This window comes from Moschus berezovskii, chromosome 22 (assembly GCF_049115385.1).
Source record: "Moschus berezovskii isolate FMDL1 chromosome 22, NW_MosBer_1.0, whole genome shotgun sequence".
NCBI classification, from domain to species: Eukaryota; Metazoa; Chordata; class Mammalia; order Artiodactyla; family Moschidae; genus Moschus; species Moschus berezovskii.
In genome coordinates this window covers 62,849,266-62,876,153 of record NC_142481.1, presented here as the reverse complement: position 1 = coordinate 62,876,153, position 26,888 = coordinate 62,849,266, and the positions used below count along the sequence as shown (strand labels likewise).

At 56.2% G+C, this 26,888-nt stretch overlaps 1 protein-coding gene and 1 long non-coding RNA gene across 2 annotated transcripts in view; one reads left to right on the top strand and one right to left on the bottom strand.

Moving 5' to 3' along the window:
* Positions 1–21,040, bottom strand: part of LOC129547288 (uncharacterized) — a 51,888-nt gene extending 30,848 nt beyond the window's left edge. The window contains exon 1 of the long non-coding RNA XR_008684048.2: positions 20,914–21,040. This is a non-coding gene — a long non-coding RNA (uncharacterized LOC129547288). The remainder of the gene's footprint in view (positions 1–20,913) is intronic.
* Positions 132–25,851, top strand: VSTM2B (V-set and transmembrane domain containing 2B). The gene is made up of 5 exons (XM_055413181.2): positions 132–742; positions 1,280–1,464; positions 2,405–2,434; positions 3,326–3,752; positions 25,271–25,851. The coding sequence occupies exons 1-5, from the start codon at positions 661–663 to the stop codon at positions 25,357–25,359; spliced, it is 813 nt and encodes a 270-aa protein (XP_055269156.1). The 5' UTR covers positions 132–660; the 3' UTR covers positions 25,360–25,851.
* The last annotated feature ends 1,037 nt before the right edge of the window (positions 25,852–26,888 follow it).

Below are 26,888 nucleotides of genomic sequence, written 5' to 3'. Positions count from 1 at the left end.
GGCCCGGCGCCCCGCCGCTGACCGCCCCCTCCCCTTCCCTTCCCCCTCCTGCCCGCCCCTCCGGCTCCCGGCCGCCACGCCGGACCCGCTCTCCCGGCGCTGCGCTGGGTCGGACTCCAGGTCTGCGCGCCGCGGCTGAGCGCCCACTCGCCCTGCGGAAAGAGCCGAGCAGGAACCGGCGGAGGCGGCAGCGGGAGAACGGAGCGGCCGCCGGAGGAGGCGGCGGTCTGGAGCCGCAGCAGCAGGAGACCGGCAGGCAGAAGCTCGGGGCTCCAAGGCGCGCGCTCTCCTGGCCAGGGATGGGTCCCGGCGCGGCCCGGCCCCCGACCGGTCCGCCGGGCAGAGATTGAATTGCGGGTCCCCAGAGTCCGGCGGACGACGGGACAAAAGGAAGCACCGACTGACTGCCAGGAGCCTCCCGGCGGGACCTCGCGTTCCGCGCACCCGGAGCAGCGCCCCCCGCCGGAGCCGCGCCTGGCGAGCCAGCTAGGGAGCTGGACTGATTGGCGGCCGCCGGCGGCCGGGGGAGGGGGCGCCGCGCAGGGCCATGGCAGGCTCGAAGGCGTCCTAGCCCGAGTCCGACCGGATCCGAGCCCTCGCCGCCGCCACAGCCGCCTCTCCGAGCCCGGGTCCCCGTCGCCGCCGCGCCCCCTGCGGGAGATGGAACAGAGGAACCGGCTCGGCGCTCCCGGATACCTGCCGCCGCTGGTGCTGCGCGCCCTGCTGCTCTTCGTGGCCGAGGGTGAGAGCGGGAACTTTGCTGCCGCTAGGGTCTCGGGGGTCCTCGCCGGGGCCGCCAAAGCCAGCCTGTCCCGGCCGCCGCGGAGAAGGAGGCAGCAGAAGCGAAGGGGAGGGCTTCACGCTCTCCAGCGATCCCGATGTGCAGCCACTGCCCGGTGCGGTAGGGGGTGGAGAGCGGCGAAGGGTAGCGGCATTAGTGGCGCCGGCGCCCAGGTCCTTCGGAGCCTGACCCGGGCTCCAGCTGCGGCCAGGCTGCTCGTGGGGCGCCGGGAGTTGGCGCGCCCCAGCCTGGCGCTGGTAGCGCGGCCGGGAGCGGGGAAGAAGCGTGAGCCGCCCCTCGCTGCCCTGCCCGGACTGGAGGGAAGCGGCCTGCAGCGGCAGCCGGTCTCTGCAGCGGCCCGGCAGCTGCTCGACCGGATTTGGCCAGTGCCTGGGCCGCGCGAGCTGCTGGGGGTGGGAAGCGCACGGCCCAGCGAGTCAGGGTGGCCCCGGGCCTCCGCCCCACAGCTGGTCACGCCTCTCTCTCCCCCGCCCCCAGCGACATTCACCGAAGTCCCCAAAGATGTGACCGTACGTGAGGGAGACGATATCGAAATGCCCTGCGCCTTCCGAGCCAGCGGAGCCACCTCGTACTCGCTGGAGATTCAGTGGTGGTACCTCAAGGAGCCGCCCCGAGAGCTGCTGCACGAGCTGGCGCTCAGCGTGCCCGGCGCCCGGAGCAAGGTAACTGGCCGCCCGCGCAGCGCCTGGGGTGACCCGGGTGAGGCAGGCAGGGCGCCGCCCCGTGGTGCAACCCATCTCCTCCCGTCCCCGTCCTCACAGCACCTTCAACAACATTGGTAGTTAACCCCTAGGCATTCGCATTCCCTTCACGGAAACCTCCCCAGAACTCCACGCCTAGCCCTAGGAAGCTACCCCTCATCCAGTTTGCCCGCTCTTGCCAGCTGCGGGTCCAGAGGGTGATGGGTGCCGGGTGTTGAAAGAAGACCGCTTGCTGGGGCCGGGCTTTCCCTGTCCTCTGCCACTCTGAGGTCCCCAGGGCACACGGCCAAGCAGCTAAGCTCCTCTGGGCTGGGTTCCAGAGGCTGGCGGAGCACGCTGTACAGGTTACCTCCAGCCGCTGCAGGGTCAGAGGGACTTCCCCTTCTGCCCATCTGCCTCTTAAACAGTCTCTAGCCCTGTCTCTCTCTCACACACACACACACAAACACACTCCCCTGGCGCCGCAGACACACATACACACACCACACACACACACACACACACACCGACTACCTTCGCTCTACCCAGAGTCCCACCCTTTGCTCACATCTCCCTTCGTGTCCTGTCCATCCAGCTTTCCAACCATAGGGAATGGGTTGCTTCTCAGGAGGGAAATGGGTCTTCCTTCCCACCTGGGAGGCTATCCAGCCTCCCTTCCTTGGCTGGCAGGGGTGCTCCGGCAGCCCCTCCTTGGCCGGGCGCCATGCTAGCTCCAAGCCCTGCTTCCTTCCGGATAAAACTGAAAATCCCGATGTTCTTCCTGCCCTCCGCCGTGGCTACATCCCGAGCGGTTTCGAGTCTCAGCCCGCCTGCGGAGGATCCTCTTGCAGGTGGTGCGTCTGAGTTCCCTGAGCCTGAAGGCCAACAGCCTAATGTCTCTCTCTCCCTCTTTGCATTTTAGGTAACAAATAAGGATGCGACTAAAATCAGCGTAAGTGTGGAGCCCAGCGCGGGCCGCGGGAGACCCCTTCCGGCCGCTTTGCGCCCCGCAGCCTCCTCCCTCTTAGAAAGGCTCCTTGGCGGTGCGGTATAGGGCCCAGCTCTCAGGGTCGGCCGCTTGGCGTGTCCGTGCGCCATCTGTCGCCGGTCGTGGATCGGGTTCTCTTTTGCGTAAATCAAGGGTCCCAGGCCTGAATCTCCTTCCTCCTCTGTACGCTTGGCAAGCTCTCCTGCAGGCTTCTTGCCCTAGCTCCTGGCTCAGGGCTGTGGACCCCACTCCCAACCCGCACGCAGCCCACGCCCTGGCGGCGCCCTCCGCAGCAGCCCTCCGCTCCGCTTGGGTTGCGGGTCGCGGTGCCGGGGGCTGTGGGCTGGCTTGGAGTTGCGGTGGAGGGGAGGAGTCTTGCAAGGGTTGGGGAGGACATGCGCCAAGCCTTCCCCGCTGGAGATGGAGGGATCACGGCCTGGGGATGACCAGGGACTCCCGTGCTTGGTTCGGAGGTGAGGGTTCCCTGGGAGCTCGGTGAGGGCCACAAAGCGGTTGCTTCCCGGCGTCGCCAGCAGCTCGCAGGGAGCTGAGCTTTGTTCGCTGCTCCATGCTGCGGCCGAGAGGCAAGTTCCTAGGCAGCGGGGACCCAGTGGGTGTGGCAGCAGCCTCTGCATCCACTGCCTCCCAGCGAGGGCAGAGTGCTCGCTGAGAAGGGCTGGAGCTGGGAGCAGGTATCTGTGCACTATGAGGGCAGGGCGACTCTCCCTCGGACACCACCTTGGCCCTCGGGGCTCTAGAATGAAGGAGCGTTAGTGGGAGCGGATGTGAAGGCCCCGAGGGCGAGGCGCCGGCCTGCCAGCCCCGGGCCTTGACCGAAGCCCCGCTCTCTTGCAGACCGTGCGCGTGCAGGGCAACGACATCTCGCACCGGCTGCGGCTGTCGGCCGTGCGGCGGCAGGACGAGGGCGTGTACGAGTGCCGCGTGTCGGACTACAGCGACGACGACACGCAGGAGCACACGGCCCAGGCGCTGCTGCGCGTGCTCGCTCGCTTCGCGCCGCCCGACGTGCAGGCCGCGGAGGCCGTGTCCCACATTCAGAGCGGCGGCCCGCGCCGCCACGGCCCAGCCAGCGCCGCCCGGGAGCCCGGCCGCGGCGACAAGAGCCGGCCTCCCGGGGGCCCTCCCGCCGCCCCCGCCCCGGGCGTCCCCGAGGCCGCCGCCGCCTCCGCGGCGCACAGAGCCGCGACCACCGTGGCGGCCGCCGCCTCGTCCGCGCCGCCGCCGCCCCGCGAGGCGGCCCTTCTGCGCCAGAGGCACTCAGGTAAGCGCCCCGCGGGAGGCTCTCCCGGACCGGCCGCCCCGCTGCGGTCGGTCGCGGGCTCCGAGCCGTCGGTGGGTCATCTCGGGGGAGCGTTCCCGGAACCCCGCCTCTGCTCTCTTCCCGCCGCTTTCCCGTCCTTACTGTCGGCCGCTGGGGGTGTGCACCACCCGACTTTATGACGGTGGGCGCCGGTCAGGGTACACGAGTTTGGGGAACCGGACCTCGGGGGCTGCACCCCAACAGCGTCGGACCTGCTTGTCTCCTGAACACCCAGGCTAGAGTGAGAGGAGGCGGTTACAGTTGGGGTCTTGTCAGCCTGGGTGCCGCCTTGACTGGGCTGAACAAGACACACTTTGTTGCAGCCAGCGTGGGTGGGCCTGGCTGCATGCGCTCTGCCCTCCTTGGCAAGCTCCAGGCGGTCCTAGACACCAGCTCGGCTACAATGGCCACTCCAGGCTCCGTTAGGCCGTCATGGGGGACGGGGTGAGGATGGAGCCGTGCCATTGTTAGGAGGGCACCCGGCGGCTCAGAGCTGCTCTCCCAGGGAGCCGAGAGGATCAGGGGAGGGGGAAGGGGCAAGGAGAGAAGGGAGTCAGCAAGGAGGAGGGAGTGACTGCAGGCCGGGAGCAGGAGGGCCTGCTGGGCAGCGGTGGGCTTTTTCCCAGGGCAGGAGGGCCCGGTGCAGGGTGTCCCTCCTCCAAGGCACCCCTCACTCCCAGCACTACTCAAAGGTGGAGCCTCAGAGACAGCTCCTCTCCAGGGCTCACTCTCTGTGTCCGCCTTGAAGCTGTCACTCCCTCTCAGTCGTGTCCGAGGCACAGTCTCACAGACAGCGTCTTGATCAGCCTTGCAGCACTGAGAGGCGGGGCTCTGGGACAGTCATACAAACCACTATAAGGTGGGGGAGCTGAAGCACACCACCCCACTCTCATGGTTCTTTTTTTTTGTTCTTTTTTTTTGGAAGCCCCATCACACTCTTTGTGACCCCACGGACCATACAGTCCATGGAATTCTCAGGCCAGAATACTGGAGTGGGTAGCCTTTCCCTTCTCCAGGGGATCTTCCCAACCCAGGGACTGAACCCAGGTCTCCCACATTGCAGGCGAGCCACCTGGGAAGCCCTCTCAGGGTTCTTAAAGGGCAGACACCCTGCCACCAGCATCAGCACTTTGTAAGGATGCAGACTCCCGGGCTCCCTGCTGAATCCAAGGACACCAGCATCCTAGCCTCCCTCCCTGGCCAATCGTCTTAAGCCTTCAAACGGTTCAGACCGTGCCAGTTTGTCTTCCACATTAGTTCAGCAGTTTCTCACTAAGCCACCCCTCCCTATGGAAACTTCTCCATGCGGCTCAGGCTCTTGGCTTTTCTGGAGGCTTCATCCCTCTCAGGTTCCACACAGGTACCCACAAGACCTTCCCCCAGGCTAGGGGGGAAGGCGGGTCAGCTGGGAACTTGTGAAGGTCCTCTCCCCAAACTCGTCCACCTGTCTTGGAGCTTACCCCAAGTCAGTTTAAGAAAACATGAGTTGCTGTGCAGAACTCCAAAATGCCAGAGGCTTAACACAATTTGAATGTACCATTTCTGGTTTACATCACTGGGAGGAGGGGCTGAGGAGGAATGGCTCTGTTTCGTGCAGTCATTCAGACATTCAGGCTGACAGAAACTCTACCATCTTTAAGAGGTGGCTTCCACGCTCACTCATCAACATACAGCCCACAAACAAGGGAAGAGAGAATGGAAGCCCCAGGGCTCTAAGGCTCACAAAGCAAGTGGTGAATCTTTCTTATGCATTTAGAATGAGTCTTGGTATCTATCATTTTTGGAAGACTGAGTAAATAGCCACTCAGATAATTTTGGTAGAGTTCAGTTCTCTCAGAAGAAAGCTAATATGGAGAATGGCAATGGAAGTTTGTAAAGGCCATGCCTAGAAGTGGTCAGTATTACTACCACCCTCATCCATCAGCCGGAACTCAGTCTGATTGTTCAACAGATGCGAGCAGGGTAGAAAATGTAGTCCTTGGCTTGACAGCTGTTCTCCAGTCTCATCTCTTCAAGGTGGAAGAGGAGCCTAAATCACTGGGATGAAGCCATCTCTGCCTAGCACGCTGGAAAAGGGTTACTAGGGACACTGGAAAAGGGTTACCAGCCTAGATACTGCTGGTTGGTGAAGAAGACACCCTTCTGCCCCATCCCTTGGGCTCTAGCAAGTAAATGTGTTTCTTGGGCTGGAACATTCCTCTGGGATGTCCCATAGACTATAAGCAGAGCAGAGGATGTGGCGCGCCAGGAGCCCAGATATGAGTTGTGTTTCCTTCTTTTACTGACTGTGTGACTTTAGGCACATGACTTACCCTCTCTGAAAGTATTTCTTTTAGAAATACTTCAGTAATCCCTGACCTCAGAGGGAACTCAGCATGGAAACTGCTCTATAAAGTTCACTATTATCACCAAGGCCATTATATTCCCTGAGCAAAGAGGAGAGGATGAGGGAGATGAAGCGAGTGGCTGGAGGCTGGAGGCCAGGCTGAGGAAGGTCTTGAATGCCGAGTGGAGCAACAGGAGCCATTAAAGTTTTCGGTAAAGGAAGCCCCATATGATAAGAGGTCATTCCTGCTCGATCTCCCTCCTCCCTGGGCAGAGCTTGACCCCTTGAGCCTCATCACAGCTGACCTGACTCTGCCCAGCACGGCTGTCACAGCTCCAGTCTCTGGGTCTGACCGCAGGGAAGCTCCAGATGACGCATCACTCCAGCAGGGACCCAGCCACGGAAGTTGGCATGGACAGTGCCTTTCTGGACGCGCTCAGGTCAGCCCCGTTCTGATGGCACCTGCCAGCCCGGGCGGGGCTCCTCCGCCCTCCCTGGAGTGAGAAGCAGTACTACATCCCCCCAGAAAGCAGAGCCAACGGGGCAGCCAGAGGGGCTGCCAGCAGGGCTTACAGGGCGGCATGACCGGGAGGGCGTGTGCTGACCCTAAGGCTTCTGTCACCCCAAAGCCACTGCTGGCTCCTGCACAGGTCAGAAACCACGCAGACACACCGCAGAAAGAGCCCCAGGATCCTCTCCAACTCCTTTGTGCAAGCCCAGGAAGGTGGGCCCGCAGCTGGAGGACCAAAAGGCTTGTGTCCTCTGTTCTCCAGATGAAGCTCTGGGGAGAATCACTGTGCTGTGGGCCCCTCTGTGTTCCACTCTGGGTGTAAAGAAGTGGGTCAGAGGGCTTCTAACACATACCCGACAGCTTGATGCCAAGGGGGCACCCATGCTGTCCTCAGTGTCCCAGCCTGCCTCACCTGCTGCGCCTGGGGGCTGTGGCGGGATGAAGGCTGCAGCCGGGGTCTGAGTCACAGGCACCAGTAGCCTTTCTGCAGGGCTGTGCTGTTGAGCAGCTCTTGGTCCCGCCGAGCCTCTCTGGGATGCAGCAGGCAGCTGATCACTCAGAGCCAGCAGCAGCATGAGTCAGAGCGGGAGCTCACCGCAATGACCGCGGGCTTACTCCCCGCCCCAGCCACTCTCCTTACCCCACTCTGGGTTCTCGGCAGCTTAGAGGGGAAAGGATGAGAAAGTACTGTGGCCACTTGGTTACCAGGCAGGCGTGTCTGCAGAGCCTAACAGAGAGGGTGCTGGTGGAGCAGATAGCACAGTCGAGCAGAGTCTTGGAGGAGAGGCAATGAGAGTACTTTTTAAAGGTGTGAACAAGGTTAGGACAGCCAAGGATGAGAACTGGCCCCCGGCTCACAGCAGTGGGAATCATTAGCACCTTCCGGGAAGGGGCAGCTCGCAGAATCCAGAGACATCAGGTGGACAGAGGGACCGGAAGAGCTGAGGCCTTGGGAGAGGGACGTGCTGACTCCCAGTGGCCTGGCAAGACACCCCCCGCTCTCCTGCTGACTTCTAGTCCCCTGTCAGGGTCTCCCAGTGACCAAACCCTCCTGGGAGCTGAGGACAAGGGCACCCAGGTGATACAGCCTGTACAGGCCAGCTTCTCGGGGCTCAGAGCAGAGTGGGGAAAGGTGAAGGGTGGATCCGGAGTGACAAAGGCAACAAGCCAGCTCTCAAGGGAGGAAGATGCATTCTGCCCCAGCCCAACACCAGGACAAACCCAGAGCTGAGTTCTTAATTAAAGAGGTCATCTAATCCCCGAGCTGAATGGATACACTGGCTATTTCAGATTGGCAGCCTCAGAGATGGTCCCAGCCCAGCTCCCCAGGCACCTGTTAAGCAGTTGCTCCTGGGAGAAAATCAGAAGCCCCAGACAACACTGTATCACAGTTTCTGAAGCGAGCCTCTTTGCTAACACCAGGAAAGGGGTATAGGGGACTTACTCAAAGCTTTGTTTTCAGCTTTCTCACAGCCAGGCCAGAAAAGCTTTCCTGTGCCCTATACATGCCCAACATAGCCAAATACATATTTGCACTCAAAGTTTATGTTCAAAAACTCATTCATTTCACGTCTCATTTGTCAAGAGACATTTTGATATTTGTGCCTAAAAATAACATGGGCTGGATTAGCACAGCAGAGCCAGCACAGGAGATTGGGGTCCTTCTTAGCCATGTTCATAAATCTGACTCCTAATTAATTTGAACATTGACCTATTTTCCATGAACACTTTGCTACTGGTTGCCATTTCTAGAGGGAAAAAAGAGAGAAAACAAAACAGTATCTTCCAAACGAATCCTTCAACTGGGAAGTTGCCACAGTGAAGCCAAGTGTGACCTCAACAGAATATAGTTTGCAACTGACTGGCTTGTATGTTGGCAAGAGGTTCCCCTTTGCAAGGACCTGGGGATCAGCTCCGTGGTGTGTGAACCTCTAATTAGCCTCCAGGCTCCAGTTCAGAGAAGAGCCACCCTGGCCCCTACAGAGAGCCAGCTGGATGTGGCAAATTGCTGCCTGATACCCACCCAGAGAACACAGTCTCAATATTTCAATTAATAATGAGAGAAAGACAACCAAGGTCATAGATGTGATGGCCTTAGAGAGAGTGCTACTGCTGGGAGCCATCAAGGGAGCATCCGTGGAAGTCACCGTGGCAACTGTAAACCATGGCCACAGAAGGCTGTGGGCGAGGTGAAGGGGCGCCTCTCAGCCCAGGCCTGGTGGACAGCAGAGCCGGCAGAGACGCCAGCGTGCCCAGAGAGAGTCTCCATGCACTGGCGGTGTCCAGCTGGGCCGGCAGAGGCAGGACCTGACAACCGTCACCTTCAATAAATAGCCCACTCTTCCCTCAAGCTCTGATGTGACACAAGGGTCGTAATTGAAGAGAAAGTAAATCTGGCAGAGGTTTTCCCAGAGAGAAGAAGGTGAAACCCTGAGCATCCTGAAGGAGAACATGAAGGGACTTCATAAAGTAAATGACTGAGCCTGTCTGCTGGCAGGAGGCAGCCGCATCCTGCAAACGTGTGTGGTTGTCAACGTCACAGCCTCCCATCCCTCACTGGCCAGTCCCATGGTTGCCTTGAGCTGGAACCGGCGAAGACAGCCAGACTCGGCTCAGGGCGCCTGCAGGACTCCAGGACAAAGCTGTCTGCGTCAGCGGGAGTCCCAGGGAGCGCAGCCCCGGCCCAGACGAGGCTGACAGAGGAGGCCTGCCCTAGGCAGTGCGAGACCTCAGGCTGGAAGGAGGCGCCTGGGCTTCGTCCCCCTCTTAGGTCAGTCCTGGGGAAGTTGCCGGGGCCTCTCTTTCCCTCCCAACTCTGTGCCCCATGGATTGAGAAAGTCATACCAGGTGGAAGGGCCTTTTTTGTCTATCATCCAGCCTTGAGTCGGTTCACAATGCAGCTGTTCTCTCAGCACCTGGGAGACCCCAAACTAAGGGGGAAAAATCGTACTGCAGATCGCCATAATGATAAAGAATACTTGCCTTTCACTGAGCACTCGGTGGGTGTCACGCTAGCATCTCACCGCTGTCCCCCCTTTCTGCATGACCCCTTCTGCCCCACTCCATCAAACAGCCCCCTCCCCAGAGCCCAGATTCTTTCCCTAGCCGGGGTGGCAGTCCCACGGGAAGAGCGGAGAGCCAGGCTTCCTAAATGTCACCGGGAGCCGAACTCACCAAGGAGCTTCTCATTAAATACGCCAGGCGCACATTTTAAAAGCTCTGAATATTAAGGATTCCCCAAGCATCCATGGGAATAAATGAGGTCAAGTGCTTTTGTAATGCGATATTGATTACTGCTGCCCCATGTGGACAGAGGCAAGGGCTTGGCTGTGGTCTAAACCTCTAAGCTTTACGGGAGATGCTGACTGGGTTTTAAGATACCTTTGCAGCACAGGAAAAAAAAAAGAAAGTATCATCTTTTCTATTCCCCCATGCTTTGCAGGCATCTCTTAGAAACTCCAAAGCAGTGAGAAGCTTCCCTTTGTCTTACATAAGGGCTTCAAGAAAGTTTAAGATTACAAGCAAACAGGCCCAGCATTTGCAACTGCCGATCCCTACCTTTTCCTTATGAAGGATGACAAACCTCCTTCCCTGGGATGGGGCTTCTAGGGGAAACAGTCCGCTTGTTGGTGGCTTTGGTATTCTCAGTAAAGTGAAGTGAAGTCTCTCAGTCGGGCCCAACTCTCTGTGACCCCATGGACTGTAGCCTCCTAGGCTTCTCCGTCCAAGGGATTTTCCAGGCAAGAGTACCAGAGTGGGCTGCCATTTCCTTCTCCAGGGTTCTCAGGGAAAGTGCTCTAAGTGCAGGATGGATTACCCAGACCAGTCTTCTCTGGGCTAAGGCTTAGCTGCCTGTGAGCAGAGAGCCGTGGAAGGGGCTGCGGGGTTGCTCAGCAGCAGCGGGCCCTTGCTCAGGTCTTCTCGAGCCACACCTCCATCAGGTGACCCTTGAGAGGCAGGCCTTGTGAGTCTCGTCCCTGAGTCGGCATCCTGGGTGAGGCCATTTCTGGAAAGTACTGGTGGTTCCATTCCGTCATTACCTCTCCCTGAACTGAAATATCAGCACCACACTGGGCTGGCTTCTGGTCTTTGTGGTTCAAGGAGAGTGTTTTGGGGGCCCCACCATTCACCGGCTCACCCACGCCCATGCGTTCTGCTCCCTCCAACTCAGAAGTGACCACCCCGCCAGAGGGCTCCTCAGGCATGAAGGCCAGCTGTGCCCAGGGCACCTCTAGATTGTGCCCAGCTGGACACCCAGTGCTGATAAGGGAGGAAGCCACAGTCAGCCAGGCTTCCCTGCGGCTCAGCTGGTAAAGAATCCACCCGGTTCAATCCCTGGGTCAGGAATATCCCTGGAGAAGAGATAGGCTACCCTTCCAGTTTTCTTGGGCCTCCCTGGTGGCTTAGCTGGTAAAGAATCTGCCCACAATGCAGGAGACCAGGGTTCAATCCCTGGGTTGGGAAGATCCCCTGGAGGAGAGCATGGCAACACACTCCAGTTTCCTTGCCTGGAGAATCCCAGGGACAGAGGAGCCTGGCGGGCTGCAGTTCATGATTGCAAAGAGTCGGACAAGACCAAGCAACTAAGCACGCACACACGCATGGTCAGTCAGGGCCTAGACAAGCTATCTTAGCGGAGCTGCCCATTATGGTGGAAAAGACAAAACAAACATGAGAAAGCCTGACAATAGCTCAGGAGAAAGTGTTACTGCTTTTCCAACCACTTAATTCTTCCTCTGACATTTCAAACATTCCTTACTAGTCAGCTAAGCTAGTTCATGGGCAAGCCAGTGTTTGAATGCCAACCAATCTTCCTGTTTCTGGGCCTCACAGAGCTCCAGCCACCCAGAAGTCACAGTCCATGCCTCTTCTCTCGCCCTTCATAAGGACTATGCTTCTCATTTTCCATGAGTCCAACTGCTTGCATTCCAATCCTGACCCAACACTTCCCACCCCCAACAGGCAAGCTTTTGTATCTGTTATCTGGGTGACACCAGTGCCCATGCAGGACCAGAGGAGATAATCCACAGAAAGACTGGAGCTTCGTACAGGCCGGGCACCTAGAAAACACCCACTGATGTTGGCTCTGTCAGTATCGTTTGTGGGAATGGCACTGACTGTCCTGGGTCATTTCTTGAACATTTCTGCGGGCTGGATGGGGTGCTCCGATCTGAGACTTTGCTCTGAGACACATTTCCCTCTGTGCACTGAGGGCATTATGGGGCTAAAGGTGAGGAGACAGCTGATGGCACTTCAAACAGAAAACGCCCTCAGACTGCAGATGGCTCAGCGAGGTGCTATTTTTGTCCTTTCTCCTTGCCATTTGGAGGGGGGAGGAAAGGAAATGGGGATAATGCCATGTCCTCATTCTTTCCTGGCTGCAGCTATTTTGCATGAGTCAGGAGCAAGGTGAGCAAGGACAGGTTCAGTATGGGTCCTCGCGTGCCACTTGCTCTCTGCAGCACCACATCTGTGCACCAGGCCCCCAGTGATGGTCAGGCAGCTGAACAGTCTCCAGGGCCAGCCTGGACTGGAGAAGAGGCGCCCAGCGCCCTCCTCACTGGGACTCACCACATGAGGCAGAGCCGCCTGTGCAGGGATGGGCGTGTCAGGTGACGGGTCGGGCCTCTGCTGCAGGTTTGGGCCTGCACTCTCTCCCGTGCACTCCGGCACTCTCCTTTTTGTGTTGGTACCTGCTTGGATGCATTCTCTGATGACTGCTTGGCACCCAGGGACCCATGGGGAGCAGGTGGGGTGAAGACTGGGCTATATGCAGAACCAGGAGGCCAGGACCCCTTCAGGCCCACATGAGCCTCCCTCCCACTGGGCACTGCAGGCTTACCCTGAATGAGGTCTACCCGCCTTTACCGGACAAATACAGGCAAAGATCCAGAGCCCCGCCCTCCCTGCCCCCTGGCCCCTGCCCGTCAGCTCTCCTTGAAGAAGTCTCGGTTTTCTCTAAGCCAGGAAAGCCCAGCTGCAATGTCAGACACTCATTACAGCTGATTCTTACACGGATGCCGCTTAGCCCAGAGGAAGGATCTTTAATAAACCCCCAGGGAGACGGAGCTGACGTGGTTCCATGGCTTATTCTGAGCTGGGGCTGCGGTGGGGGCTCCTAGCTAACTGCATCTGGTCTGACTGAGGGCGGCCAGTGCCCCGGGCATCTGGTAGACCCAGCCCCTGCTTTAGGGCCCAACAGTGGTGGCCAGAGAAGCAGGTGCTCTGAGAATGAACTCAGGGCTCATAAAAGGTACGACGACCAGGGTGGGCTGATAGTGTGGGATCACTCCACAGAGGGAAGCATGCTTCTCTGACACTGCATCTCAAGGGGCCTTATCCATGCTGAGCACCCAGGGGGCCCCGCTGCAGTCTCGGGCCCCCACATTTCCCTCCTGTCCTGGGACGGATGCCCTGGGCGGGCAGGCAGAGTTCGTTCTCACATCCTTGTGCCCAGCACCCCACACCCACATTCCCTGGGCCTGGCACTGATTTGCTCATTCGTTCACTTGTACGTTCAGAAGACATCCATTGAGCGTCTTATGTGCAAGATCTGTGCTAGGCACTGAAAGCACATGTGAGCAAGACCAACAGGGCCCTAGCAGTCTGAAGAGAGAGCCACAGCGTGACTATTGGTCAAACAGCCACACAGCAAGGAGGAAGCTGCTGCCACTGCTGGCGCGCTAAATGAAGGACCCATGGGCCATGGGAACTAAGAATAGGGGGACCCGACCCAGTATGGAAAGGGCCCCTGAGGTTAAGCCATAATCTGCGTGATAATTAAGAGTGGGCTTGAGAAGGAGAGAGAGGAGGGCCTTCCAAGAAGAGGGGCAGCATGTGCAAAGATCCTCTGGCAAGAGGGAGCAGGGGAGTGCAAAGGCCTGACAGAGAGTTACTGTGTCTAGGGCTCAGAAAGCAAGAAGAGGCACAGGGGGAATTAAGTGAAGAGGAGTTCAGGTCATACCCCAGGGAGGCTTTGGCTCTTGGCCATGGATAGGAACAGGTGGCTGGCAGGGTGTGATGCTTTCTGAAGTAACATCCTGGCTGCAGCTGTGGAGGCTGGAGAGGTAGGAGCAGAGTGGATATGGGGAGACCGCTTCAGAGCCAGTAATCCAGCCAGGAGCTGACAGGGCCAGGACTAAAAGTTTGCATGGGTGAGTGACAGGATGGACGGAGAGATGAATTGGAAACCAAGCGTCTGATGAATGAGTGAGGGGAAGAGGTGACTGGATGACAGAGGTTGGGGGGAGTGAAAGGAAGGATGAAGGGACACGGCTGGGTGGAAGGAATGCGTGGGAAAAGGCTGTGACTGAGCGGCTGGATGGGAGAATGGGGGGTAGAAAGAAAGATGAGTAGATACTTATCCTTGGATGAGTATCTTGTTTCATCGTGTGGATGAAACACGAAGGCAAGTTGGGCCTTGCAAGAGGAGCAGGGCTGGAGGAGAGACAAGCCTGGGGTCAGGATTCTCCACACCTTACCTCTGCACACCCAGGCAGCATCCTCCAGGAAGGGGAGGCCAAAGGGAGAAAGGTCCCAGAGTTTCATGCCAGGTCATGCCTCTGCCTGCCGGCCCTGGGCCACAAAGAGGACAGGCAGAGGAAGGGGACACAGCCTGCCCCAGCTCCCTTAACCCTCAGCCTGCAGAAGGCACCTCTGTCCCTTGCTGTGAGGGGCAGGAGCAGACACTGGGCATTCTGGAGGATGCAGCCTGGCAGAGACTTGATGATGACTGTCCATGTAAAAGTTAAATATATTTTTTCAAGCATTTAAAAAGTCAAATCTCCAGGTAGGCAGATGAGTAGCTGTATTTGCATTAAAAACCAATGTAACAAAAATACACATGGCAATAATTCATAATGCATTCTGTTCTACAGAGTCATCTTTTCATGCGTGACATATCCTGGGCAGCTCCTCTGTGCTAATTTTATTTAATGAGCACATGTTATAGAATTTTCAGAGCACTGTCCCTGGGCAATTAAAATATGTGAACCTTTTCAGTTAAATTGTGTTCCTGAAGAAAAGTCCTCAGTGTGAAAAGGAGAGAGATGTCCAGGTGTTGCCAAGGCGGACTCTAGAGAAAGGTGCTGCTGTTGTGTTCTGCTCTGCTGGCCTTGGGGACCTACAGCCCTTCTCCCCCAGCCCTGGGCCTCCAGGCTGTCAGTCCTGCTTTTTCTTGGCCATGCCCAGCTCTCAGGCCTGGACCCACACAGTGAGAAGCCCTCCCTGAGCAGGCACTGATTGAGTGCCCACTGTTTGCCTGACCTGGAGAATCTGGGCACACTCTGCACCGAGAGACATAAAGGCTATGCAGGGGACCAGTGGGATTTAAAGGAGGCTGAAAGGCCCCACAGAGAAGCAGGGACCACTCCCTTGAAGCACTGACAGGTCTCCCCTTCCTCATTTGTGTAATGCGCACGCCAGCATTCTGGCATCTACAAGTCTGTGAGTTCTAGGTCTGGAAGGGGCCATAAAGAGTCTCTAATGAGTGGTTCCCAAACTTTGTTCCTTGGAGCCCCAGGCTTCCCAGCCCTGCCTCCAGCCACAAACAAAGCAGTTCTGCTTCTAAACTTCTTTTCTTTTGGGGGAGGTGGGGGTTGTTGGGGGTGTGGGGAGAGGAGTGACTTTTTTTTGGCCACACTGCTGCGCATGTGGAATCTTAGTTCTGCAGCCAGGGATCAAACCCATGTGGTCTGCATTAGACGCGCAGTGTCTTAACCACTGGACCATCAGGGAAGTTCTTCCTCGAATGGTTTTAAATATTGAGGATCCACATAGCAATTACCTTGAAAAAGGAGGTCTACTGCTTTAAAAGATTTTAAAACTAATTTAGCCCATATATATATATATTAATCACTAAGTGGTGTCCAGCTCTTGCAACCCCATGGACTGGGGCCCACCAGGCTCCTCTGTCCATGTGATCTCCCAGGCAAGAATACCTGAGTGGGTTGCTGTTTCCTTCTCCATTTCTCCAGGGGATCTTCCCGGCCCAGTGATCAAACCCACGTCTCCTGCATCTCCTGCATAAGCAAGTGGATTCTTTACCACTGAGCCACCAGGGAAGCTCATATACTCATGTACATGTGTGTGTGTACATATATATAAATTATACAAAATACTGCTGTTGTTCAGTCACTAAGTCATGTCCAACTCTTTGTGACCCTACGGACTGCAGCCCGCCAGGTTTCCCTGTCCTCCACTGTGTCCTGGAGTTTGCTCAAGTTCAAGTCTCTTGAGTCAGTGATTTTATCTAACTGTCTCAGCCAAAATATACAAATTATACAAATACACCTTTATATATATACATGTACACACACACACACACATATATATATATATATATAAAATTTTCCCCTAGGGGAAAAATTTGAAGTAGTTTACAAAGCTGCATGTGGCATAACAGAGTGAAAATTATTTAATGACAAAACTGGAATAAAAGGAAAATGAAGGTGAAGTCAGTTTGGAAAAAGGTAGAGGAAGAGGTGTGTGCACACAGCCTCAGGCAGGTGAAACGGTCAGGTAGCGATCCGCAGCGGAAGACACAGCTTGTGTTTCAGCTGACAGACGCGAAGCAGCTGCCCAGTGCCTGGTGCGTCATGCCTGCTTAGACCGCTGAGGGCCTCTCAGAACGACTTCTACTCATTCATTCAACAAACACTGTGAGCACTGCAGGTGTGGGCAGCGTGCGAAGCGATTGTGGGTTTACCCACTGTTGGAGGAGACAGCAGTCAAAATGTAAGCCACCGTGGCCGCTCAAACAGCGCAGCATAAACATGACTTGCTCTGAAGCCCATGGGGCAACAGGCACCTCCAGCCAGGCCAAGGAGGAGGTGGTGTCTGAGGGACCCCCGTGGAGGGAGGGGCCGGTGGTGGGTGACAGGACATGGGGTGAGCCGCGGGGACGGATGCTGGGCCTGGAAGGGAGGTGCGGAGGGTGCTGAGGAGGGGCCCGGGGAGGAATTAGCCAGCCTGCACGAAGCCGCTGGGCTGTGGCTGGGCTGGGGGAAGATGAGTACTTTGCGCGTGCACAGAGCACTCTGGCCTCCGTTAGGCGGTTGCCTGGCTGTTGGATTAGTGGACACGGACAGGCCCGATGGGAGCACTGCGCTGCCCACGTGGGCACGGATGCAGCGAGAGGCAGGGCTCAGGGACCAGGCCGGGGCAAGAGGCCAGGCAGATGGAAAGTTGTCTGGGCAGTCACGCTGTGGGCGTCTCTGGGCTGAGCCACGGAGGGCGGGCGGTTTGGCTCGGCAGAAGGGAACAGGAAGGGAGCAGGAGAGGGAGGGAGATAATATTAATTATAATATTAATAGCAGGAGAGGGAGGGCCCCATGGCCACTGTGCAGCCGGGCTGCCTGGAGCCTGGGGCATCAGAGGCAGCGTGGACGCAGGTGAGACAGGACTTTCCCCCAGGGTGGGGTCAGGAAGGCATCCTGCACTGAATTCAAAAGTACTGGGGAGGGAACTGGAGATAACGCCTCTACCGCCTCGCACCTGTTCAGACTTAGGCACTTTATTTAACCTCTCTGTGGCCCACCTGGGTAAGAGCACTGCCGTCCCACCTTCCAAAGTCTCCTGAGAGGGTTAAAGGAGAGAATTCTCTTGGCACCACAAACCAAGAACCGCAGGCCTATTAGCACCCCCACAGCCTCAAAATGTGAAGAATTTGAATGGGCAGGTGGGAAATCCTCCCCTGAATACTAGGCCCGGTACTGAGGAGCTGGGAAGCTCCATCCGGCCTGGGAAGCACCCTGATCCTGTGGAAAGGGCTGCCCTTGGCCCTGCAGACAGCAGCCGCCCGACCAGAGGGAAAGGCCTGTTTACTATTTTCATTAAGTGGCACCATTAAAGCATCCTTTGGGGCAAGATTTCATTTCAAAAGAATTAAGGAGCTGGAAAGGAGCTAGCAACAAAGTTGACCACATTAAAAACCCATTATAAATGTTAAAATACAAAAAAAATCTCATTCCCAAGCTCTCTCCTTTGGAAGCAGCCTGCGGCTGGGATCAAGCTGAGGTGCCAGGGCAGGGGAGCTCCTAACCTTCGACCCTGAGAGTTGGTGTGTGCAGTGGTTAGGTATGTGGACAGAAGCCAGATGGTCTGGGTACATGGCCCAGAGTTGCCAATTATTTTAGCGTGGTCTTGGTAGGGCTGCTAGATTTTAGCAACTTAAAATATAGGACACCTGGTTAAATTTGAATTTCAGATAAACAATCAATAGCATTTTAATGTAAGTATGTCCCATGCAATATTAGAGATTAACATATATTATAAAATAGTAACTCCTACAGTTAAGAGGATGGGGTTTAAAATAATGTACTTACTGTGGGATCTAGTCCCAGCAGGGCTCTGTCTTCCTGGGCCCTGGATGTGGATGGGGCCACTTGTTGGGGGAGGAGGGGAGGAGGCCAGGCCCAACCTTCTGGCACATGGGGTCCCACCACGGCTGGAGAGGCAGGACTCATAAGGAAGCCATTTATGGGGCTGGGGGAGAAGGGGACACAGATAAGGGCCACAAGAACAGACATTCATTTGTGCAAAGCCCTCTGTGCCTGGGTGCTCAGAGAGGGCTTCCTGGAGGAGGCAGCACTTGTTCCAGGCTTTAGGTTTAGGTCAGACCTAGACAAAGGAATAGAAGTCAGTGGTTCTGCAGGTGAGCCTGGAGTCCACTCAAGGGGCTGGCAGAGAACAGTGGACTGGAGTACAGGGCTGACAGCAAAAAAGCAGGAGGGTGTGGTTGCTGGGGAAGATTACAGAGCACCCCAGCTGTGGCACTGACATGGTGGTGCTTTCTTCTGAAGGCAGAGGGAACCCATCAAAGTTTTTGCCCCTCAAGGAGAGTGAACCAAATGCGTTAGAAGGAGGGAGGCAGGCACAGGGTGGCAGTGGAGGAGGAAGACGCTTTAAGAGGTCACTGCCGCACTGGGGCCGATGCAGGGGACAGGGCGCCGAGAGGCGTGGCTAAAACAGGCAGGGACACTTGTGTCTGCCCCCATCCCGTGGGCTTCCCTGGGGGCTTGGCTGGTGAAGAACCCGCCTGCAGTGCGGGAGACCCGGGTTAAACCCCTGGGTTGGGAAGATCCCCTGGAGGAGGGAAAGGCTACCCACTCCAGTATTCTGGCCTGAAGAATTCCATGGACTCTATAGTCCATGGGGTTGCAGAGAGTCAGACACAACTAAGTGCCTTTCACTTCAGTACCCCATTGACCCTGGAGCACTCACAGTCCTCCCAGCCCAGACACAGAGGCTGCCCTGCGGACACCACCTCCCATGCACATGTGACACCCAGCAGGAGGACAGCTTGTGCTCAAATGCAGGAGCCAGCTGCCTAAGGCTGGGGCAGGACCAACGCAGGACCAAGGCACCCACATCGCGCCCCTCTCTTGCACGCCCTCATCCCACACTTTCAGTTTCCTTTAAAACCAAGGCCGTGGCTGCTCCTAGTTTTTGCCCTAGTTACCGGCATACATTAATTTTATGGCAGAAATTAATTCTGTCCAGTCCTGTTAGTGCTCGATTATTCCTCGCCAATTCCCTTTTAATAAATATCCGTGAAGAGGATTTAATTAAAACATCAACAAGGGGAGCAGCTTCTTGAAAGGTGGTATCTTCCCACCCAGCTGCGGCTGGGCTGCCTGGCCTAACCAGCACAGCATTCAGAGGAGGCCAGAAAGCCAGGGCAGGATGAGTGCACGGGGCCATCAGGAAGCCAGGCATGTCAGGGCGAAGGGAGCCAGCCCTGTGTGGTCACCCCAGGGTGTAGCAATGAAGGCGAGCTGACAGCCAGGCCTCCTGGATCCTGTCCCAGAGGTTGCAAACTCAGACCCCTACAGAGGGCCAAGCATGGGGGGTGCAGGTGAGCGAAACAGGTTGAGGAGAGAGGGCTGACTCCAGGGCATCAGGGAGGAAACAGGCAGCCGCCCGTGCCCGGCCTGCGCTGAGGAGGAGCAGTAAGCAAGAGATCCCTGCTGAAAAGACAGCGGCCAGTCATGCAGCTAGGTGACTAGCAGGCCCAGAGCTGCTGGGTCATGGGTCTTTCCAATTCACATACCGATCTGTGCTTTTATGTAAAAGTCTTCCACATTTTACACGTTGGATTATAATTTACGATTTTTAGAGCTATGCATACAACAAGCCAGACACTTCTGCATTCCAGACTGAGTCCTCAAGGGGCAACTCAGTGCCTCTCCATTGCCCCAGGCTCTGTGACTGTACGTGTGTCCCCCACAGATAACGGCACGGTGCCTGACCATGGCCAAGATGACCAAGTGTTCTATTCCACAAGCCCCTGCAAATCTCCTTGTACCCTGCCCCCGGGAAGCTCCTAGAGGAAGCCTTCCTCTTTGTCTGGGCTCGGCCACCACCACACTCACGGTCAGGGCCAGTGATGAGAACGGGGGTAAGAGCCAGTCTGTCCCCGGCTGCCCCAGGCAGACAGGCCTCCGTCTCCACGGTAAATGGATATCCAAGCGCAGCCCACAAAGCCCAGCCTCTGTGCCCAGGCTCTTGCTGCTTGGGGCTGGCCCCTTCTCTCATTCTCACATGGCAGCAAAGGGGAGGAGTAGAATCGAACAGCCACACTGAAAGAAACTCATCCAGCGCACTCCACTTGGTTTTCTAACATTTTCAGCCAAAAAGCCCCTATTCAAAAAACGTTACGACAGCACAAAATGCCGAATGGATGTGCTCTGCTTGACACAGAGGAGGGACCTGTTCTCCAGACCTCCACCACAGTCCTGATGTTAGGATACCCACGCTCACTGGTGGAGTGGATTTGTCCATGAGACTGGACTAGTTCTTTTCTGCCTGTGCTCAGTACGGGAATATTCTAATGCAGCACTTGAGGGGACAAAGGCTAGGCACTGAGGGGTCGCTAACAGGGTGAACCCCCAACTTTGCCTAGGTCGCAAGAGCCAGCCTGTTAGCCATTTTTGTGTGTAGAACCAGACCACAAATGTATCTGAATTTTACTGACTCAAACCTGAAATAAATTTTTAGTTTTTAAGCAAAACAAAATACAGCCTCTGATCAGCAGTGGCCTCTGCGGGCACCTTTGCAAACTCCTGACCCAAGCCAGCCCCTCGGCGGCAGCCCCCAGGCCAGGAGAAGGCTGTGGTGGGGAGCAGAGGGGCTGTAGACACCCAAGACTGAGAGAGCCACGCGATCCCAGACGCGTGGCCGGGGCGGGTGGCGTGGCCGTCCTGGCCAGTCACACCCACAGGTCAGCTGGGGAGCAGGCCACCACGGTCCTGATGCCTGCAAAGGCGGGTGGTCCCCCCAGTTACCTGTGCCTGTAGGAGTCCAGGCCAGAGTAGGAGTGTCCTCTGCATCCCGCTCCCAGGAACCGACTGTCAGGAACCTCCAGTGGGGGCAAAGTGAGGATCCCAGAGGGTGACTGGAGCCCAGCCTCACTGCCATCATGAGGTGATAAATGGCCCCAGAGATTCCCTGTTGTTTTCTGAGGAGGGCTTTGGAATTCTGCCATTGCTGGGTAAATAGAGAAGCAGGATTTTCCAGTGGAAGCTGCTCAAACTGGCGCCTTCACTGTGCCCATGGGTCTGGGTGCAGCTACAGTGTTATTCAGGGAATTGCTCTGGTGTGAGTCTTACCCACTTGCCACCCAAAGTTAATATTCATGGAGCAGCTTTGATTTCTGTAAGAATGATTAGCGAAACAATACTATTTGTTTAATATAAAGAGTGAATCAGCTACTACTCCATCAGATGCTTCCCTCACCTCTCAAGCAGCCTAATTTTCCCACTTAACCACAACATAAACTTCTGTGTGCTGCAGAGCTCTTCCTGGCACCCCTTAGGAAAGGAGAAAATAGACTGTCAGCAACCAGTTGTCACAGCAGCCTGCATGTCCTTGGGAACGCCGACCTCTCCACGGCACATGATACAGGAGGCCAGGATAGGAGGCCCTGCCTCCGCTGAGCCGGAGGCACTCTCCTGGGCCTTGCTCTAGAGGGTCAGGTGAGCCCTGGGCAGCACAGACAGTCCTGCCTCGCTCCAGGAAACTGTGAGGACATGGGCTAGGGCAGCAGATGCTGGAGCAGGGGCGAGTGGGGGAGCCAGGTGTTAGACGATTGCCCACGCCCCCCCACTGGACAGCGGTGGGGAGGGGACAGGGCTGCCAGACCCCGGAACTCTGACCCATCCTGCTGTGAAGGCCCCTCTGCCTCCAGAAGCAGCCCAGAAGCCCGTCTTCCCTGGTCGACCCTGGCTCATCTGAGTATCTTGTGAGGGATGCAGCAGCTGCTGCTGCTAAGTCACTTCAGTCGTGTCCAACTCTTTGCGACCCCAGAGACGGCAGCCCACCAGGCTCCGCCGTCCCCGGGATTCTCCAGGCAAGAACACTGGAGTGGGTTGCCATTTCCTTCTCCAACGCATGAAAGTGAAAAGTGAAAGTGAAGTCGCTCAATCATGTCCGACTCTTCGCGACCCCATGGATTGCAGCCTACCAGGCTCCTCCATCCATGGGATTTTCCAGGCAAGAGTACTGGAGTGGGTTGCCTCCGAGAGGGATGCAGCAAGAGGTTCCAAAACCCGGATCCTCCACCCCTCAGAGACCCAGGGGCGTCTGTCTGTCTGTCTGTCGTGAACACAAATGCTTGGGAAGATAGTTATTCTGTTTATTCCATCTTGGAAAATGTTTCTCTCAGGAGGACAGCCCTCAAAACTGGTTCTTCTCCAACACTTTTCAGAAAAGTAATTATGTTGTCCTTTTTATTAACATTTTATTCACATGGCTCTTACTCTGTTTGAGACACTTCTTTTTTACATGATTGTATCTATCAGTGAGCTTCTGACTCTAAACCGTGGTGACTTGGGTGTGACGGGCAGCCATCTATTTAGGTCATGGTTCTGTGGGTCAGTGGGTGTTTCTCCTGCTGTTGTCTGTCAGCTCCTTCATGCACCTGTGGTCATCTGCCCTTTCATTTGGGGCCAGCTGGTCTAGAGGGACGTCAGCTGGGACATCTCCTGGCTCTTCACCTGCAGCAGGCCAGCCCAGTCTTCTCACATGGCAGTGGGTTCCAGGAGCCCAAGTTGTTGCTTGCTTCACGCTTGCTTGATAATGTTCATTGGCCAAAGCAAGTCCTATGGCCAGCCTCGTCAGTGTGCAAGGGCAGCGTCACGGAAGGTGAGGGAGGAGGGGCATTTGTAGCCGTTTCTGCAGTCTGCCACTGTCACCTTGCTCAGTCTGGACCCAGCCTGGGGAGCCGCGCCCTGCGCATACTCATTTCATGGCACCATGGAAGGCAATCCGCATTTTACGGAGTGTGCCCCAGGACCCAGAGAGGTGAAGGGTGTTGCTCGGGTCCCACAGCAACCTGGCCAGAAGCTGTCCTGGTTCCAGCCCACTACCCCATCCCACCTCCTCGGTTCCCGTCCGTGGCAGTGCGGGGTCAGGGAGATGATGACGTGCCACCCAGGAGCCAAACCTGGCTCCCCCGACCCAGACATCCTCAAGCAGAGACACGGCTGACCCTGGTGTCTGCCCTCCCCAGGTACTGGCCTCCGGGAGCCACCGCCCCAGCCCCTGCTGCTCCCCACTTGGCCCAGCACAGGAGCAGGGTGGTTGTTTCAGTTCAGGGTTGAGAATCTTCTGCAATTTTAAAACTTTTAAACATGAGTAGGTGAGACTGCAAAAGTAGAAAAGACAAGTTGACAGTATTCAGAGGCAAGTTAACATTTCTTCTCCAGTCTCCTGTGCCCACAGTTCTGCAGCGTTCACCCTGCCTGGCTTGCATTTGCCGTGCCTCCTGGCCCGGCGTGCCTGGAGGATCTGGACGTGTCCTACAGCACACACATCTGCTTTTACGTGCCTCGCGCACTTGTTCCTGTCTTGCCTGCATGGGCCTGAGTGTCAGGGTTTGCAGGAGCAGAAAGATCTGCACCAGGAGATGGGGAGGCCATGGAGCTGGTCTGGCCACGTGAGCCCCATGGGCCCAGGAGCCAGTGCCCTGCTGGTCACCCCTGTTTCCACACCTCCGAGCCTCGGTGAGTCCACCCAGGCATCTGGGCTTCCATCAGCTGGTCTGTTACTACATCCACCCTTGTCCTTCCCAGAGACACACGGCCATGAGGAGCAGCAAAGGAAGACCCAAGCCTTTGGAGTGACCGCACTGTGGTCCTCCCTGATGACGGGGCAAGAGGGTTTGTCAACTTGGGTGAAGCTGCAGAGGAGGGCTGGGAGTGGAGACAGTGTGAAAACTTACTACTGCAAGGGAAGGCCACCCGTTTGGGGTGCTTCTCAGCGGGGGCTCAGGGCTAGGTTCAGAATTGTCGACCTTGGCTGGACGGGCACAGCAGATGGCCTCTGCCCTCTTTTCTTTCAGATCTTCCAACACAGCCCTCGTTTCCTAAAACGAACAGATGGAATCCTGGCATCTCAAGCCAGAATGGCCCTGGATCATTTGTCCAAGCCCCTCCTTGTACAGAGGGGAGACTGGAGCCCAGGTCACAGGAATGAGGGAAACACCTCAGACAGGAAAGACAAACGGCTCTTCCCCCTGGAGCAGGAAAGAAGTCGGGGGCTGAAGCCCGGGCTTGTCAGGGAAGCCACAAGCCCGGCCGGGCTGGTGGCAGCTCCTGCAGGCAGCCGGCTGGAGGGGCCACGGCCTCTGTGCACATTCGCAGGCCTGAAGGGGCCTTCTGCACCTCCCCTCAGGGTACAGGGCTGCAGCCCAGCTGGCTCGGCGGGGCAAAACGAGGAGAGATTTCCATATGGTGCAGATAGGCAGGGTGTGGCTGGAGACTGCTTCCATGGAGGCAGTCCGATTCTTTGCAAGTTGGTAGTGACGTCCACATGGTTTGGGCAGGACCAGGGACATCCATGGTGCCTCTACATAGGCTCCTCTTAATAACCTGGAGGGAGCATCCCACCCCCTGGTATGAAGCCTGGGGTTCATGGGTGGGCTTTTGCCGAGTGGCACAGGAGGCCTCCCAAACATGAAGAGCTGATGACTGACAGATGGGGAGCCGGGCAGGCAGCCCGGGTGAGGAGGGTGAAGGCAGCATGTCATGGTCCCAGTAGTGGGCCAGAGGCTTGGGATAGAGCTTACATGGAAGACACAGACGGGGGTGACCTCCCGTCAGGATAGTGCAAGGGTCACTCCTGGGGGCCCTGGCCCACAGTGACTGCTGAGTGCCCCACTTTGACCCCAGGGGCTGGACTGATGGTTTGTGGAAAGAAGACTCACACATTCAGGATGCCTCAGGCAGGTGCCTGTGAATGCAGAACTGTGCAGCTCAGGCAGGAGCTGGAGGGCATGGAGTTGTGTGTCATCGGGGAGTCTCTGTGGAGGAGCAGGCCGCTGGGCCTTAAGCACCAAGGGCACTTTGCAGTGTAGTCTTGGGGGCAGGAGTGGAGAGGAGCACACTGGCTTCTTATTCAACTAAAATAATGCCTGGACTTGGGAATCTGCTGTCTAGCACACACCCTTCAGGCAGGGTGCCCCGTGTCTGGACCACGAATGGGCTCCTGTGCGGCTGGTAAAGAGGAAGCCGCCTCAGAGCAGCCGTGTCTGGCTGGGTACCAGCAGGGCACTCACAGCGAAAGCCCACCGTGGGGGGGTCTCCCACCCCCACCCCACCTGCTCCCAGGAGATAACCCTGCTCCTTCTCTCGTCCCCTGCAGGCACCGGCCCGAACTACGCCACAGACCCATTCCTGTCCCTGTTCCTGTTGGCCCTACATGAGTTCCTGCACCTGCTAGTGGGGCCCTGACAGACTCACCATCCTGTGCTCCTGAGCGGCCTGCATGGCTGCCCAGTCCCTGGGTGAGGACCGCATCACCAGATGGACACAGACAGACTCAGAGACGCATGACCAAGTCCACGTGGAAAGCAAATAAACCATATTTTTGGGGGAAGTTACACAAATGTAGACCACCTAAAATAATGCATCTAGTTTCCAAATAAGATGGAGTTTGGACCGTGCAATATGCATGGGATCAATGATTTCTCTATTTTAATGTATTTTTCTTTCCAGACTTTTCTTCCAAGTCTTCATTTTGCACGAACTGTTGAGCAGTTATCTTTAGGATACTATGTAAAAATGTCAGGTCAAAGCCTTTTTGACAAAGCAAAATATTTTTAGTAGATTATTGTGTTTAGGAAATTTTTTAATTTACTTTTTTCTTTGGGGGGTTTTCTTTTTTATTAAATTATTTCTTCTGAGACATTTTGATTAAAAAAGGTACATCTTATCATAATTAAAATTCACTGTCAATAATATTTATTTTTAAATAAAGATTGGAAACAAGGTCAGACACTCGTTTATAAACTGTACTGTATATTGCTGAATAACAGTTGAATAAAAAACAACTTTGAAATAACCTTTCTACAGACATGTATGAATTTAAGCCGTGGTGCCCCGAGCAGCCCAAATGCCGAGTGCTGTGCCCTCCTGGTCTCTGCTGCCAGCTGCACTAGCGGCTGGCTGCAGCCCAGGGCTCCCGGCCAAGGCCACACTGGGCAGAGCAGAGTGCTTGCCCGGCCTCCGCCAGGCAAAGGGAACCACGTGGAGTGCGCCCCCAGTCCTAGTCCTCAAGGAAAGGAATTACTGGAAAGAGGTGTGATACAAATCAAGAGCCATTCTTTTCCCTTCCGGCTCAACCACCTGTCAATGCATTTGTCCAGTTAGAGGTTATGCGTGCAGGTGTGACTACTGTGGCTGGATTCACTGCTAGTTTGAGGAGAGAATTTGGGGAGAAAGTGGGGCATTCCACATTCTTCATGCATCCAGAGACTGTGTTGAGCCTCTGAAATGTGTGTGTTCAGAGCAGGCTGAACATGAACGTCGCTCAGTTGTGTCCGACTCTTTGCGACCCCATGGACTATACAGTCCTTGGAATTCTCCAGGCCAGAATCCTGGAGTGAGTAGCCTTTCCCTTCTCCAGGGGATCTTCCCAACCCAGGGATTGGACCCAAGTCTCCCATATTGCAGGTGGATTCTTTACCACAGGGAAGCAGGTTTCACATGTCTTAAAGAAGCCCTGGGGGGTGTTATTCTTCATTCCATGACAAGATGGCACTAAATCACCAGATCCCATGGAGTCATTTAAAATCTAGCCAGTTTTTAAACAAACGTGCTTGTCACTGATGTTGCTCACCAGACATTATTACTTCTTCACTGGCTGGCACCCTGTGGCAGTTGGGGCTGTGTTACCTGCTCTGGCCACTGAGTTGAGAACAGAGGGGCATATATGATTTCCCGTCCCAGACACTGGATCACTAATGCAAGAAGCATTCCTT

Coding starts and splice junctions, on each gene's coding strand:
- VSTM2B (XM_055413181.2), top strand. CDS start 661: ATGGAACAGAGGAACCGGCTCGGCGCTCCCGGATACCTGCCGCCGCTG. Junction 2,435..3,325: donor AGGATGCGACTAAAATCAGC/GTAAGTGTGGAG, acceptor GCTCTCTTGCAG/ACCGTGCGCGTGCAGGGCAA. Junction 3,753..25,270: donor TCTGCGCCAGAGGCACTCAG/GTAAGCGCCCCG, acceptor CGTCCCCTGCAG/GCACCGGCCCGAACTACGCC.